We start from the raw sequence: 16,402 nt of genomic DNA, 5'->3' as shown, positions 1-16,402 counted from the left end.
GATGATGCCACTCAACACCAGCCGGGGCAACAGAGCAAGACCCTGTCTAAAAAATAAATAAATAAAATAAAATTCATTCCATCCATAAATATTGCAGTGTGTAACCCCCAACTAAAAAAGGATTGTTCTTTAAAACCTAAATATGATACCATTATCACAAGTAATAAGGTTAACAATTTCTTAATATCAACAACTATCCCGTGTTCAAACTTCCAGTTGTCTCAGAAATGTCAAAAAATGGGTAGTTTGTTTCTCAGCATTTAAAAATTCATGTTCCCAAAGCCTGAGAAGATTCTGAGCCCCTACTAATCCCACCACAACAATCACTGACTTAAGCTAACTTCCTCACTAGACTAGATGAGAAAACCAAAGACCTCGAGAGAGGTTAGGTGATTTGCCCAGGATCACCCAGCTGGTTGAAAACAGATGGCCTGACCCATAGTCCAGCACTCTTTCCTCAACGTATACTGTCTGGCAGTCTCAACACTGAGGTAACCATTAGAAGCTTTCTAGTCAGCAAGCCTTAATCTAGTAACATCTCCTTGCCTGTTAGAAAAGAATCACCACTAGACTCGTGCTAGTAATTACACACCCACTTTATAAAATGAAAACTAATCTCATGTTAACCGCATCAGGTAGAAAGAAGGCCAGACTTTGGTCTGTAATCTGTGCTTCAAGTTAGTCATGGAAAGGGAGGATTCTCAATTACCTCTACTATCTCCTCAACACTAACCAGCTCCCCAGGCCACAGTAAGCCCAGGAAGACCACCTGACATAGGAGGAAGCTATCCCGTGGCAGAGATCTGTGTTCTAGTTGTGCGTCAGTCAACATGGCATCAGCAAAGGTGAAGACAGCCTAAAAACAGGCCCAAATGGTTTTGTAGGTCACTTCCACCAAACCATCAAGGAACTGATCATTTCTATACTATGTAATTGTTTTAGAGTATGAGAAAAAAAAAATAAATAAAACACTTCCCATCTCATTCTACAAGAATTGAATCGTCACTTTTATACACCTGAGCAAGTAAAGCACACACATACACAAGTTGGAGGGTGAAGAAGAAAACTAAAGGCCAATATTACTAATAAACATAGAGGCCAAAGAGCAAATATTAACAGAAGGAATAGATATGCTTTTCCTTTGCAACACTTGGCTTCTTTCTTTTTTCATTTTGCTCTCTTTTGATAGGGTCTTGTTTCCTTTGTATGTACAATGAAAATAAATTAGGGGATGTGCAAAAAAGAATAGGACACACTAAAAAAGCCACTGAACCTGGAATCCAGTTTGATTAGAAAACCTATGAAAGTAATTCATCATTTTAAACAAAAGAAAATGTTTATGCTTGGTTCATCTCATCCGATTTTAGAAGGGCAATGGACAAAATTCTAAACCTATTATTTATAAAGAGAAAAGAAACAAATAAAGATGATCTTAGCAAACTAGAATAACTGACACTTCCTTGAGGATCTGCATTATCAAACAATAACGTAAGGCATAGGAATAGACAGATGCAGGCTACAGAATGGGCCCAGGTGGGCACAGTAATTTAGGATGTAAGAGCAGTGGATTTCAATGGACTCATCCCTACCTCACTTAGTATGCAAAACTAAGCTACAAGAGGACTAAGGAACTAAAGGAAACAAAGAAAAGCATTATAAGAAAACAGAAAGACAGAGTTTCAGAATGGGATGACAGAAAAGTTCTAGAGATAGATAGTGGGGCTGGCTGCACATTGACATGAATGTGCCCAATGTTACTTACTGAACTATGTGCTTGGACATGGTTAAAATGGTAAATTGTATGTTATGTATATTTTACCACAATCAATTTTTTTCTTTTTTTGAGACAGAGTCTTGCTCTGTTGCCCTGGCTAGAGTGCAGTGATGACGTCATAGCTCACAGCAACCTGAGCTCAAGTAATCCTCCTGCCTCAGCCTCCTCAGTAGCTGTGTCTACAGGTACGTGCCACCACGCCCAGCTAATTTTTCTATTTTTAGTAGAGACAAGGTCTTACTCTTGCTCAGGCTGGTCTCGAACTGAGCTCAAGCAATCCTCCCGCCTCGGCCTCCCAGAGTGCTAGGATTACAGGCGTGAGCCACCCTACCGGTCCATAATTAAAATTATAGAGAAAAGATTATATTCTTGTGGTAGGGCTAGCTTTCTTTCTTTTTTTTCTTTTTACAGTGTGGTCTTTGCTGGAAGGACTAGCTTTTTAAGACACAAACCCTTGGAGCAATGGAGAGAAATATTTGAAGATTTTACTACATAAAAATTTTAAATGTCTGTATGATAAAAGATCCAGAAATAAAAGTTAAAAGACATCTACTTTTGTAAAATAAAAATATAAAATATATTGAAAACAAAACAAAGTTAAAAGCATTCAATGCTTCAATTAAAAAAAAAAAGGGACAAGTCACTGACTGCAATAAAGTATATGCAACTTGAACAGATAAAGGATTAACATCTGAATATATAGAGCTGCTATAAATCAAATAAATAAAGAATATGACACACAATTCATAAAAGACTTAATCTCATAAGTAATCAGAAAAATACACTTTCATTTTTTACCCATCAGATTGATAAAATTAAAAAAACTGATTTCCACAACAGACAAAGGTATAGGAATACAGATATTCTCATCACTGTGGCTAGAATTGTAAATTAGCAAACTTTCTGAAGGGCAATTAGCAGCTAGCCAGCTATTAGATGCACATATCCTCCACTTATTGGTCTTTAGGCAAGAGAAATGCTCCCAGAGTTACAAAAAAAATCAGCAAGGGTGTTCACCACAGCATTATTTACATCAAGAAACAAAACATAACTCAACTATCTACCTAACAGGAAGTGTTAGTGAAATACACGTTCCCACATCCACCCAGTGAAAGACTAGCCAGCCTCTGAAGCAATAAATAGGGTCTCTACGTAACTGACAGGGAAATACGCCACAACATGACTTATAAACAAAGGCTAGTTACAATACAGTCCATACTCTGTGATACCATTTTTTGCCCAAAATAAATAAAATAATGTACTTTGTATAAGAACACAAATCTGGAAGAATCCATATCAAGCTATTAACAGCAAATATCATCTCTGGGAGTAGCATCACGGGAAATTTTCACTTTCTAAATTATACTATTTCTATGTTTAAATTATTTAAAATAAGCATAATCGCTTTTGTAATTAAAAAAACAAGGAATAAAATAAAAAAATAAAAACACTTCCACCCCTCTGTAAAAAAGGGTAGCTATGATCCCAATGAATGTCAGGTGCTGACCTCTGTGCAGTATTCTACCCTAAGAGGAAAGATGAAGAGACAGAAGAGCTTCTGGAATGGCTCAGGAACTGTCACCTGCCAGTAGTACCTAGCACCCCAGTTCCCAGGTGGGCTGGCGTGGTGATAAAGACAGGGCCGGCCAGGCCTTCAGTCACGCAGCCTGCGCAGCACCCTGCCAACACACAGAAAGGTCTTGGCTGAACAGTGGATATTGAAGGAAAGTACACTCACTACTGGAATCAAGGTCGGGCGCAGTGGCTCATGCCCGTAATTCTAGCACTCTGGGAGGCTGAGGTGCAAGAATCGCTTCAGGTCAGGAGTTCGAGAGCAGCCTGAGCAAGAGTGAGACCCCGTTACTACCAAAAATAGAAAAATTAGCAGGGCATGGTGGTGTGCGCCTGTAGTCCCAGCTACTTGGGAGGCTGAGGTAAGAGGATCACTTGAGCCCAGAAGTTTGAGGTTGCAGTGAGCTATGGTGATGCCATTGTACTCTAGCAAGGGTGGCAGAGCGAGACTGTCTCAAAAAATAAAAATTAAAAAAAAAAAAAACATACTGGACTCAAACTTATTTTATCTTTTTGCTTAACCCTTGATCTTTGGGTGGCTCCTCAGAGCACCAGTTTAAGATTAGAAATATTTTACTTGAAAAGATCACAATGGAAATCAGATCAGCTAAGAGGAACTAATGGTGACTTTCTGGGTAGGAGCTATAAAAACCTAGCTGTGCCCTAAAAAGACAGCAATGAACACTAAGATCTGGGAAGGCACAGTGCTAGAAAGCCATTTAGTCAAACAAAGAGTATTAGCCACCTAGCCTCTACTCACAACCTCTAAATGATGAAACCAAGAATGGGAGGGAAAAATGAAAGGAGAGCGAAAGTTAATGAAAACATTAAATACCAGGCACTGCTACACACTTGAACATATTTACATATTTAATCCTCACAACATCCAGGGAGTGTTACAGAAGAGGAGACTCAGAGAGGTCTGTGATTTGCTCAAAAAGTTAAAAAGCTACAAACTTCAGAGTCCAAATTTGAATCTGTTTTGCCTACAAGTCCAGTGCATTGGCAGCTCCTCCAGGTAGCTGGTTGCCTGGCCCCAAACGTCTCATTATTGGAGCCCATGTCCTCCATCTTTCCAGGCAGACTCACCTGTGAGCTGGAGGGCAGCACCTGGGAGGTGGGCTCCTCAGACGGGGCTGCTCCTGAGCCCATGGGGCTCAGCGTGGTGATTCTGCTCGGCTGGCCACGGAGTGTCAGAGTAATAGTGGTGGGGACCTTCAAGCCTGAGAGAGACAGAGAGAGGCAGTGTTTTGGGGTCACAGCCTCTACTTTCTGTTGAGGCTTTCCTTTCCTGGAGAGTTTCTTCCCCACATAACACACCCCCTTGGCCTCCTCCCCAGCTGGGCCATCTGTGCCCTATCAGTCAATCTGAAAGGCAACAGGAAACAGCCTGTGTTCTCTCGACCTCTCTGGGGCGTGGGGTCCACACAGCTGAATCCAGGGTCAATGCCAGGACCCTATGCAGTTGGGATCAACATCATACCTTGCCCATGTGAGATGGGAAGGCCCTGGGGGAAGATCCCAGATCTGGGAGTCCCCACAGTTCTCATGAGAGACTCACCTGATGCTTGGTTAGAGATCTGAGCCAGGCCAGGGAGGCTGCTTGCCAACTTAGCGAGGCCCCCATTGGTCAGCAGTTGGTGGATGGCTGTGGGCTTCCCACCAGGAGTGGCACCCAAGGAGGAGAGAGTGGTGGCCACAGGAATGGTACGGACAATGGTGCTGGTGCCCGTGGTGATGGCACCCAGGCTCTGCATGGGGGTGGGCAACTTCACACTGGTGGCCTGTGGGACACACAAGCCCAAGTGATCAGAAGCTGTCGCCCAACAGCAACATTCGAGTTTGGAGGGCCCACAGCATAATAATAAAGGCTAACGTGTATTGAGTGCCTACTCCATGCAAGGTACTCTTCCAGGCATTTTCCATACATTATCTTACTTAATCCATGAGACAAATCTATGAGGGAAATACTATAATTACTTCATTTAACAGACAAGGAAACAGAGAGGTCAAGAAACTTGCCCCAGGTCACAAAGTAAGTAGTGGACTTTAACCTTTGGCAGCTCCTGGCTATGTGTTAATAGTTAGAAGGCTGTGTGTCCTTGACCCACGTATTCCAGACCCAGTATTCCTGCCAAAACCAACTAAACTGAGAAGGCCTTGTCCCCACACCTGCCCAACCCAGTGGATAGCAGATGTGCACCTGTGGGACTGGCCCTGGGGAAGGATTTGCTGGGAGGCTAGAGCTCTTGCTGCTGATATCCTGCAAGCTGAAGCTGAGGCCTTGGAGGAGGCTGCTGGCTGACGTGGCCCCTAGGAGAGGACATAACAGGCATTGGCACAGGCTCAATCACTTGCAAGTATCCCAAGAACAGCCACACTCACCCACCCTCACTACCAACTAAAACACCAATGCTCTTGCCCTTGGACATTTCCCTGCCCTCAGAAAGATGCCAGGAAGGTCTCTGGAGGCAGGTGTGCACGCACTGGATGCCACATGAAGAAAGGTACTATGCCAGACACTGCCTTGGATTCACTCTGCACATCCCAACCTGCTCCAAACCACCAGTCCTACATTTTTTACAGTTTCAAGAAATCTAAGTTCCCTTTCTTTCCAGGGAAAAAGGACTTTTTAAGCCTGAAGAATTCCAAATACCTAACTTATGCTTCACCTTACACAGTCCAATGGCCTCAAAGCAAAGAGGAAGGCCCTCTCTAAGGAGAGGGGTATCTGCAATGCCTCAGCCCCACTGGGCTCAGGCAACTAGCCTTTCAACGTAGGGTCGGGGGTTGGAGAAAGTATAGGCAGAAAAATGTCTTGTGCTGCTAATGCCCAGTATAGCACCATTTCCAGTTTTATTCAGTTATATATGTTTAAACACCAAAATGGAACACAACACAGTTGGCCCTCCAATATCTGTGGGCTTCACATCCACGAATTCAACCAACCACACATAGAAACCTATAGCTATGGAACCAGCAGATACAGAATGCCAACCATATGATGCCATTTTATACAAGGCACTTGAGCATCTGTGTATTTTGGTATTGGTGGGTGGTCCTAGAACCAATCCCCTGTGGATACAGAGGGAAGACTGTACATACATCTCCTATCAGCTATTTCCCTTCCCTTCCCTGCCGACTGGGACATTTACTCACTTTAAAGGCCAAGGAATCCCCCCACTCAAGCTAGTTCCAGCTTCACATCAAGCCTCTATGACCACTGTAAGGCCCAGAGGCACATCCTTTAGCTCCAGGATGTTTTCCTAGGACCCCCCTCCAGCACAAGAACAAAGACTCTGTTAGGAGGGGAGAAAGCTGGGCTGCAAGATACCTGGGAGGGAGTTACCAGGAGAAGTGGCCACCAAGCGGCTCTGGATTGTGTGCAAAGCACTGGGCGCAGTGCTGCTTGCCACCACTGACGGGGCTGGGCTGGCTGACACTCCACCTTCAGAAGCACTCGACCTAGAGACATGGAAAGGAGCACCATCATCCAAAGGTCAGAGGGCAGCAGACCCTAGCAATACAAGGAAAGTCCAGAGTGGGGCCTAGCAAGTCTTTCAGCAGTGGACACAAGGCTAGAACCTTCAGTTTCTTTGTCCTACCTTCTGAACCCAGCCTCTAGTCCTTCTACAAGTCAGGCCTAAAGTAAAGATCTCAGGCCTTAGAGTAAGAGCCAGGAAATACTTTGTAATCTTTAAGTAAAAATGAACTCTGATTTGACCCAAAAGACAAAGACTCCAATCAGAAAGAAGTCATATTCCCATAAGCGAAAGAATCCAGAATCTATCATCTTCCTGAAGCATTACATGATTCAGAAAAGGGGTAAAGAGAAAAAGGAAACAGAGAAAGACCAAGAAACAGACTCACCTGGCCGTGGTAAGAAGTCCTGTGAGCTCCTTGGCCGCTGCTGAAGCCTGCCCCAGTGTCATGGTGATAGGTTTCCCACCCGCAGCTGCAAAAGAGAAAACCCCAAGGCCACTGGTTAGTCCTCTTTGGCCCCTACCTTTCCAGGTTCCACAACTCAGGCTAAATGCAAGATATTATGGACAAAAACTGGAAGATGAAAAAAGAACCACGCTAGAGTAGGGGGAGTTGGGGTTAATTTTTCCTTGTATTTTCTAAACTTTCTGGAATATTTTATTATCTTCAATTGAATCCCCCGCCCCCCCAAAAAGAACAAAACATATGATGCTTTGAATGACCCAACAGTTTCCTCTCATATTCTGCCTCACTGGTCCTCATTCAGGCGAGGGCACTGCCCACCTTCCCTGTGTGTGCAATCTTGTGCCTTCTTTGCTTCAGGTACCTCTCACAGTGAGGCAGAGGCTGAGTCGTGGGCAGGTAGCTACCATAGGGGCAATGCTGTGTACCCCAGGAGAGCTCGGTCAGTTCTTATTTAAACATGCCAAGAGAAACTCACCTTCTGGAGCTCCTCCTTGGGAAGGAGCACAAGGCCCTCCAGCTGTTTCCCCTTGGGAAATAAGGGACACCTTGATCTTAGGTCGCTTGGAGGTCTTACTGCCAGGAAGAGGACTTGAGGGATGATGTCGCTTCAGCTGGACCCTAAGATCCTCTTTCTCTGCTTCCTCCGTTGGTTCCGATGAAATGGGAACTAAGAGATAAGCTGAGGTGAGAGCCTCCACAACCCAAAATAGCCCAGTAGATACTACCAATCAACTAGCATAGGCAGGGCCATGAGTGAGAACACACAGGAAAAACACCCCAAGTACAGGGCCACACTTCAAAGGAGACCGCCCATGCTTTAAGCCCATCCCCCTCAGGCCCCGCCCACAGGGGCCCTAACCATGCCTTCTCTAAACACGGCTCTATGCCCACCTGGAGTTGGAAGGGAAGGGGACCTGAGTTGGTAGGAATAAAAAGATAAAAGTCACCCTGACCCTGCCTAGCAAAGGCTAACAACAACAAAAACAGAGGATTCACTACAGTGGATCTAAACAGTCCTTCCCAGACTCAAAGAATGTGATCATTTTCCTGTTTTAAGTCCTACCCACATCACCACAAAGCTGGGGACATTAAACATTCTATGAAGAACCCATGGAGGAGCAGCTCATCCAGTCCTCTCTAAAACAGAGAGTTTTTCACAAGGCTCTCAAAAGTCCCATCCTGCCCTAAAAGCCCAAGGTTGAAGGTCCACTTGCCAAATGGAGGCAATGACAAGGACTACCACCAGGACTGAAAGCGGGCTTTTAGTAATTACCAGGTGAGGGAGCATCTTAGCCCAGGTAACCGGGCAACAGTAGCCCATGTCACAACCTAGTCCCCAGGTTGTTTGTACCAGTACAGAGAAAAGCCATCTGTTCACACGTGGGCTTCCCCCTCCACTGAATCAAACACTCATCACGCATACAGCCAAGCCTTTGGGACTCTTAAGTTATCCTTCAGGCTCCCTCATAGATTCCCTCCTCTTTAAGCCCACAAGTCCACCCCAGCCCCACTTTATAGCACAGGCAAGCAGGAGCGGGGAAGGGGAGGAAGGCAGCAGCCACGCGAGGATGGAGGAGGGGTCCTGGCATGGGGCCACAATCAGGGCATAGCCGGCTAGATGGATCGCTTAGGGGAGAAATGTACAGCCTAAAATCAGAGTAGGAAGATGGTGGAAGGGAAAGGAGTTACAGGATTTATGCTGGTAAGTGGCTGGTGGGCTTGCAGTCGCCAGGATGCAAAAGGAAAATAGGCAGGGAGAAAAACACAAAAGAAAATGCAGGCTCACAGGCAATAAGCCACAGACACGCAAAGGAGAAGCAGAGCCAAGAACCACACTAAGACAAAACAAGAAAAACACCACAAGAAGCAAACAGAAAGAATGGAGAAGGAGCAAAGACTACAGAGTAAGCAAAAAGAGACAGCAAAAAAAAAAAAAAAAGAATCAGAAGATAGAAAAACGCAGAAAGAAAAGAACAGGAGGAAACCAAATTGTGACAATGAGAAGCAGATATGTGACAGAAATAAGAGGGAGGTGGAGAAAAGCAGAACGCAGAGGACGAACAGGCGAGAGAAAGAACAATACTCACCAAAGAGACAGGAGGAGGTGCCAGGAGGAAGAGCTTTCCTCACCAGCATATTTTGTTTCAGAAAAGCAGCAAACTGTGCTGGAATGAATCAGAAAGAATTACAGAATCATAGCCAGCCAGAGAAAGGAGAAAAAGAGTGGGAATAAGAAAAAGATGAAAAAGGTGTAGAAAATGGTCAACAGAGGCTCTTTCTAAAGTTACTGCATGGGAACCTGACTCTGCCATGCAGCAGCTCTGCAGAATCGCCTATAGACACAAGATGGTAATCCGGACCTGCCTCATGGGGCTGTGGCCAAGACTCAACAAACTACAGCAAGTCAAGTGCCAAGAAGAGGGCGTGGCACACAGCAAGGGCTCCATTTATGTTAGCTGCTATCATTCCCTGCTTGTCCACTAGCTCTGCTAAAGCCAGGGTTCTAATGCAGCTGTTCTCCTCCTCTGGGTCCTGTTTCAAAAGCAGCTCACCAATCAGCCTTCTAGAAGTCCTTAGAGTCTCAACTAACCACTCCCTACAGAAAGAAGCATAGCAGACCACCGGCTCTGTCTTCATCAAAAGCCTCAGGGCACACTGCCCACACAGAACTTGGCTCTGGCCAAGATCCATGACCACAGAATCCATGCAGACCCTAGAGGCCTGGCCTATTTTTTTTTGCCTTCACCTATCTACTCACACTTCTGCTCACGAGAGGCCTAGGTTTAAGTTCTGACCCTTTGGCTCCACTAAAACAAACACAGGGGAAGTGAGCAGATCAGCCTCCTATTCCCTCTGCATCTCTCTACTCAACAGCCAGCTAGGGCTGTTGCCTCTTCCGAGGTACTCCCATGCCCCTCAGAACCTCAGATGACACATGCTCCTAGATGCCTCATCAAACACTGATGCCCAAGAGGCCTTACCTCAAGGCTGCCTAAGTGGCTCAAAGTGGGGGCAGAGCTACCGTTTCTTCTTTCCCTACCCACTGAACCCTCCCTCTTCTATAGCTCCTTACACAGCACTCGCAGCTCTCCAAACTTTAATTTCAATCATACAAATAATTCCCAGCCTTATCTGAAACCTATCTGCAGAGAACCCTGATAAACTTTGCTTAAGGGCTCAGTGTGCGAATCTTACCTCTTCAAGGACAAAACAAAGAAAGGGCATGATGCCAGTTGAGTTGCCCTAGAATGTGATGAATAAAACCAATCACCCAGTACACATGATTGGAGAACTCCCTAACTGCAGGAGTGGCTAGCAAGGCTTGGAACAAAAGATGACATAGCTTCTCCAATTAGTAGGTAGAAAAAAAGCTCAGGCCAATATACGTGTTCACGAAGCCTAACTTCCCGAGAACACCAAGACAAAGTTCTAACTAGTGACCACAAAACCCCACTAATGCATAGCCCTTAGTATTCATTTTAACCTAATTTTGCTTAGACAGAAATGTAGGAAATGGATGCCTCTCACATCCCCCTGGAAAAATATGCAGATGCTAATACTTTCCAACTGCCACATGACATTAACTGCAGAAGACAGAACCCAAGAGAGATCACTGGCCAGGTGCCTATACCTTGGGCTTGTTTGTGGGTCAGCACAGCTTCTGTCCGCTGTACATGTCTCTTTAGCAGCTGAGAGCTCCCAATCTGACTGGACTTCTGGGCAGAGGTCACTGTCGTCACTTTAGTCTTGGGACTCGATGTAGGGCTGCTGGACACACTGGAGAGATCCTGTGGAGGGTGAGAAGGCCAAGAGATAGTCAATGCCATGAGAATCTGAGTCAGTCAGCATGCCCTGCTGGAACTCCCCTCGTAGGAACTCACAGGCCTACAGGACTGACAAGAAGGACAGGCATCCCCAGGAAGCTACAGAACCAACTCTGCAGTCCTGGTTCCTCAGCAAAGTGCTCCCTCTCCCTGCCTCCCTCCCTCCTTTCTCTACCTCCGAGCCTGAGGGTGAGGCAGGCAGCTTGGCGGCTGGGGAGGCAGGTCGACTGCCCCGCTCAGGGACTTCAAAGGCCAGGTCTCTGCGGGCTGCGTCACGGGGCTTCTTTTTCTTCTCAGCATCCTGATCCCGAGGCTCCGAGCCCACATGACCCTCAGCGCGAGTGAGCACTCCAGTGAGAAAGTCCACAATCTCATCCTAGTGTAGGGAGAGCCAAGGTCAATTAGTCCTTGTTTGGAGAACAGGAACCTCTCAGAGAGTTTCACACTACAGACAATTCCTCCTTGGCTTTGTCATCCAGAAGATGTGCCAGTGCTTCCCCACTCACACCAGGCCTGGCACAAACTCCAGGCCTCTGAGTAGCTGTGGCTTGAGAAGACCAGAAGGTGCCTCTGTGAGGGGCGCTCTGGGGTGATCACACTCCACCACTACTCCAACAGGCCCTTTCTCTCCTGATGCGTCACTCTTATGTTCGTTCACCACTCTCCTTTTATCTTATTCTCCCTCTCTTTTCCCTTTTCTTTGCTTATGATTGAGGCCTACCAAACGCCCCAGTGGATATGCCCTCACCCTTCAGAGCCCAAGAGGCTACTGCCAACAAGACCAAACCTAAAGAGCTATAGAAAGGCAAGCTTAGCTGAGAAAAATATACAAAACAACCGTTTACCTGAATACATCTGTCCACCATGCTCTGAGTCAACCCTTCTGATTTCTTCTTTGCTTTGCTTATTCTAAGAGATGAAAAAGAGGAAATGTTTACTTCTTAAACATTCCATGGCATCCTATGAAAATAAGAATAAATTTCTTTTCTGTGATGGTTATTTTCTAGGCCCAGAAAGGGAAAACTATGTTAGCCCTCAGGCAGGTAATGTAACCTCTCTGAACCTGTTTCCACAGCTGCAAAATGGGGAATCATAACACCTCATTCATCAAGTTGTAGGGATTAACAAAATAACATGTAAAGAAACCAAGCACGGTGCCCTGGACTGCCACTCCAGAAGTCCTATACTATGGCTTAATAGATTAACTCTATCCAGATTGCTAAAACCTCATCTAGAGGTCCCTCAACACAGCCCCAAACCCTGAGATTACTGGGTGCTGCTGAACTGAGTCAGTAGGAGAAGAGGAAAAGTGGTCATAGGTTAGTTCTAAAGGGATAAGAGAAAGTGACCGTAGCCAGCTGCATTCCCCTCTCTGAAAGGTAGCATTAAAACCTTTGGCTTCCGGGTGGGTGCGGTGGCTCACGCCTGTAAGCCTAGCACTCTGGGAGGCCAAGGCAGGAGGATTGCTCGAGGTCAGGAGTTCAAGATCAGCCTGAGCAAGAGCGAGACCCCACCTCTACTAAAAAAAAAAAAAAAAATAGAAATTAACCGGACAACTAAAAATACATAGAAAAAGTTAGCCAGGCATGGTGGCGCATGCCTGTAGTCCCAGCTACTCAGGAGGCTGAGGCAGGAGGATTGCTTGAGCCCAGGAGTTTGAGGTTGTTGTGAGCTAGGCTGACACCACAGCACTCTAGCCCGGGCAACAGAGTGAGACTCTGTCTCAAAACAAACAAAAAAACCCACCTTGGCTTCCAACTGGGGGTCCTGGCAAAAAAAGAACCAGGGTACCACGTGACAGGACAGAGAACAGCATTATGAGCTTCCAAATTCTGACATCCCAATTTACTGATGGTTGGCCTCTGATCTTGTGTCATTTTATAAATGAGGACAGTGAGTCACAGAAGTTAAACAATTTATCCAAGCTTCTTAGCAAAGGGGTCAAGAATAACTGAGGTCTCCCAATTCTCAGTCCAGTGCTCTTACACCATGCAAATATGTCTCATCAGCAGCCTCACAATCTAACTCTCAGTAACTGCATTGCAACAGCTTCCCATTCCCTCACAGCTACTCCACACATACAATCCATTCTCTTGCAGATAAGAACGTTCAAATTACCAAGAAACCATTGCTTTGGGTACCAAACAACTAAATTCACAAGAAGCTGGTGAATGACAAAGGCCAGAAAGATTTCTCTAAAACATTTCTGAGTAGGAAACGGAAAGACAGCTGGGAGCAGGTATAAGCTCTAAGCTCTCTAGTTAAAACATACAACTGAAATTAATCTCTAAGATTGAGAGTACTTAAAAAGGAGGCCAAATAAATGACACAACCTCTTTTTCAGTACATTTCATGAAAACGTAACTAAAGGTCCTGTAAGCTCCAGCCTTAAGCGTGGTCATATTAATGACCCAGATTACCTTCCTAAAAACGCTTCCAAACTTTGGCTGTGTTTATCTCCAAAATACATCAAAGGATGCTTAATACAAATAACATCTATGTTCACATTCATCCTCAGTAAGGAATACAATTTTCAAAAATAGCTACCCAGAGAAAGTAGGATAAAAAGGAGTATATTTACAGAATCTCAAAGTATCTTCTCCTCACAAAATAACTACTAATTACAAAGGGAAAAACAGTCACTTCACAGTGGAGAACGTGGCAGAACCTACCGTAATGATGTGATCAAGGTTATCAGCAGCAATGATAAAACAAATCAACATCGTGTATCCTCTGACAGGATACACTGAGAAGGGCACATGCCCTCCGTGGCATTCCTGCCAAAAACGCATATTCTCAATGTAATCATAAGAAAATGTCAAAAACCTAAACTGAGAGACAGTCTACAAAATAACTGGCCAGTAGTCTTCAAAAATGTCAAGGTCATGAAAGACAAAGACAGACTGAGGAACTAAAGGAGACAAAGAAGACATGGCCACTAAATGCAACATGATCCTGGATTGGATCCTGGAGCAGAAAAAGGACATTAGGAGACAAATGATCAAATTTGAGTATGTAAGTTAGATAACAGTATCTTATCAATGTTAATTTCCTGATTTTGAGAATTTTACTTCTGTTATATAAGATGTTATTAATAACATTTAGGAAATTCAGGTGAAGGGTATATGGGAATATTTTTGTACCAGTCCTGTAACTTTTTATAAATCTGAAGTTAAAGATGTAAAAAAAAAAAAACTTTTTTAATGCCCACTTGTAACCAAACCAGATTCACCTATTTACATTGCTAACATGGCTCTCTCGCAGCTCTGCAGAACCTACCTACCTGAGATTATCATCAGCTCCCCCAACCACCACCAAGCTGTTCTCAGCCCGAATCTTCTCCCGGAAGTCTTCCATGGCTTCAGGGTGACACTGCAGGGAATTCTGACCAATGACAAAGAGGACTGGAGTCTTCATATCCAAGAGGGGATCATCCACATCCTAAAAGAGGTACAGGTTTCAGAATCAGCTAGTTCATATCCATGAAACACTGACCTGGAAACTCCACTCAGGACACTCAGCTGTGCAACTGCAGTTTGCCTCAACACCAGCTTGGATGAGGCACGCACACCCTCACTCCCGCTGCCAATGACCCAGCAATCAGCTTCGCCTCATTCTTACCCCTCTGGGGCCATCCACGGTAAGCAGAGGAAACCCAAGGCAGACAATTGCAGTGACGTACTCCATCACTGACACCTGTAAATAACAGCACAGTTTGTCTCAAAGTCAAATGACTTCACTGCACATCAGCCTACCTAGAATCCAGGAGTGGTCCAGACCCACCAGGCAGTCCCATCTCCTCCTCCCCTATCCCAACCTCCAGATGCACCAGCCACAACGGCAGCAGTAAGAGTATGAAACACAAGGCAGCAACTACCTAGAGAACCGGGGCCCGAGAGGACCCTAGCAGGTGGCTGAACCATAAAATGGTAGGTTCAATACTCCTGTCCTGTCAACCTCCTCCACTAGAGCCCTCTCGCTCTGTTTCTCTCCATGAATAATAAATATAATTGAGAGAACACAAATTTTGCCATTATTGCTTAAGTGAAGAAGCTTTCTCTCTATTGAATTTAACATATAGCTCCCACACATCCCAGATTTTTTAGAGCAGTCACTGACTGAATTCTGTCATCCCTGGGAGCAGGCATGGCCCTAGATATCACACTTGACTGCAAGAAGCAGAAGAATTGGGGCTTTGGATATGTCAGGAACACTTACACAAACTTACAAACATACAAATGTATATACAATAAGAAAGAAAATGTTCCTTGATGTCTTGGAAGGGAACTGATCATGAACACAACATTAAATTCCAGAGCTATTAATTTTTGCCTGCTAGAATTAATGTTAATTTTTTAGATGGGAGAATGGTATGGTACTTGTGTTTAGAGGAAAAAAGGAATCTTTTTTTTAAAGAAATAAATGCTTTCTAAATGAATCATGTATCATTTATATAGATACATGTTCTATAAATGACATGCTATGCCATTTGAGACTTTCTTGAAAATAATCTGGGGGAGAGAAAAGTAAGCAGGAGTAAGACAAAACTAGCGCAGGTGAGAGCTGATCACTGCTAAAGCTAGGTGAGGGGCCCATGGCATTTATTATGCTAGTTTATTACATTATACCTGCTTCTGTTTTGCTTAGTATTTTCCATAATAAAGTTAAAAAAAATAAAGTTTGTCTTCTACAATTTAAAATCCAATCATATAGGTAAAGCATCTAGCACAGTGCCTGAAACACAGTAAAGGACTCAACAGCTGCTATCATTAGTAGTAGTACTCTACCCCAGGACAACCTCCAAATAAGACAGAAATTACTTACATGGCAGGCCACCAAAGCTCCTGTGTTCCAGCCAATCAAGATTATGGGTTTGTGTGGGAAATGGCTGTGAATCTTTGTGGGAAGAGAAAGAAGACAGTAAGGTAAGAGGCCACAGATGGGCGTGGAACAAGCCCAGAATGCTGGGCGTGCCACAGTGAACTGAAATAGGAGCATTCTCACCTCCAGCACTTTGCTTCTCACTGCCCCAATCATATGCTCGAGACACTGCAGAACTCCTACCCCGCTGCCATTGTTCAGCAGATGGGTGGCTACAGGGATGACCTGAAGGAAAGAAGTGGCACCCATGCCAGCAGAGGTAAGTTTCAAATCTTCTCTCAATTCTGCTTAACCTACTCTAAATACTTTCAACCTTGGAATTCCAAATAAAAGGATTAGGGGATGCTCCACATTTAAGTCATCCATTCTGAACCCTTTCTGCATGTTCTTCTCCTCAGTCCTC

At 44.7% G+C, this 16,402-nt stretch overlaps 1 protein-coding gene across 2 annotated transcripts in view; it reads right to left on the bottom strand.

Moving 5' to 3' along the window:
• Nucleotides 1-16,402, bottom strand: part of KANSL3 (KAT8 regulatory NSL complex subunit 3) — a 40,912-nt gene that overhangs the window by 4,891 nt on the left and 19,619 nt on the right. The window contains exons 7-21 of one of the 2 annotated variants that reach the window (XM_069494201.1): nucleotides 16,123-16,224; nucleotides 15,943-16,014; nucleotides 14,740-14,814; nucleotides 14,402-14,559; nucleotides 11,964-12,027; nucleotides 11,294-11,494; nucleotides 10,926-11,082; nucleotides 9,382-9,459; nucleotides 7,770-7,961; nucleotides 7,217-7,301; nucleotides 6,681-6,811; nucleotides 5,550-5,659; nucleotides 4,908-5,130; nucleotides 4,432-4,569; nucleotides 2,419-3,295 (exon numbers count right to left, since the gene is read on the bottom strand). In XM_069494201.1, the coding sequence (XP_069350302.1) occupies nucleotides 3,270-3,295; nucleotides 4,432-4,569; nucleotides 4,908-5,130; nucleotides 5,550-5,659; nucleotides 6,681-6,811; nucleotides 7,217-7,301; nucleotides 7,770-7,961; nucleotides 9,382-9,459; nucleotides 10,926-11,082; nucleotides 11,294-11,494; nucleotides 11,964-12,027; nucleotides 14,402-14,559; nucleotides 14,740-14,814; nucleotides 15,943-16,014; nucleotides 16,123-16,224 (1,812 nt within the window). In that variant the 3' untranslated portion in view covers nucleotides 2,419-3,269. Of the gene's footprint in view, nucleotides 1-2,418; nucleotides 3,296-4,431; nucleotides 4,570-4,907; nucleotides 5,131-5,549; nucleotides 5,660-6,680; nucleotides 6,812-7,216; nucleotides 7,302-7,769; nucleotides 7,962-9,381; nucleotides 9,460-10,925; nucleotides 11,083-11,293; nucleotides 11,495-11,963; nucleotides 12,028-14,401; nucleotides 14,560-14,739; nucleotides 14,815-15,942; nucleotides 16,015-16,122; nucleotides 16,225-16,402 lie in introns of those variants that run through there. The other variant, XM_069494203.1, reaches the window with a different exon arrangement.

Source organism: Eulemur rufifrons, chromosome 19, assembly GCF_041146395.1.
Source record: "Eulemur rufifrons isolate Redbay chromosome 19, OSU_ERuf_1, whole genome shotgun sequence".
NCBI classification, from domain to species: Eukaryota; Metazoa; Chordata; class Mammalia; order Primates; family Lemuridae; genus Eulemur; species Eulemur rufifrons.
The sequence above is the reverse complement of the archived record's forward strand: the minus strand, read 5'-3'. Positions and strand labels throughout refer to the sequence as shown.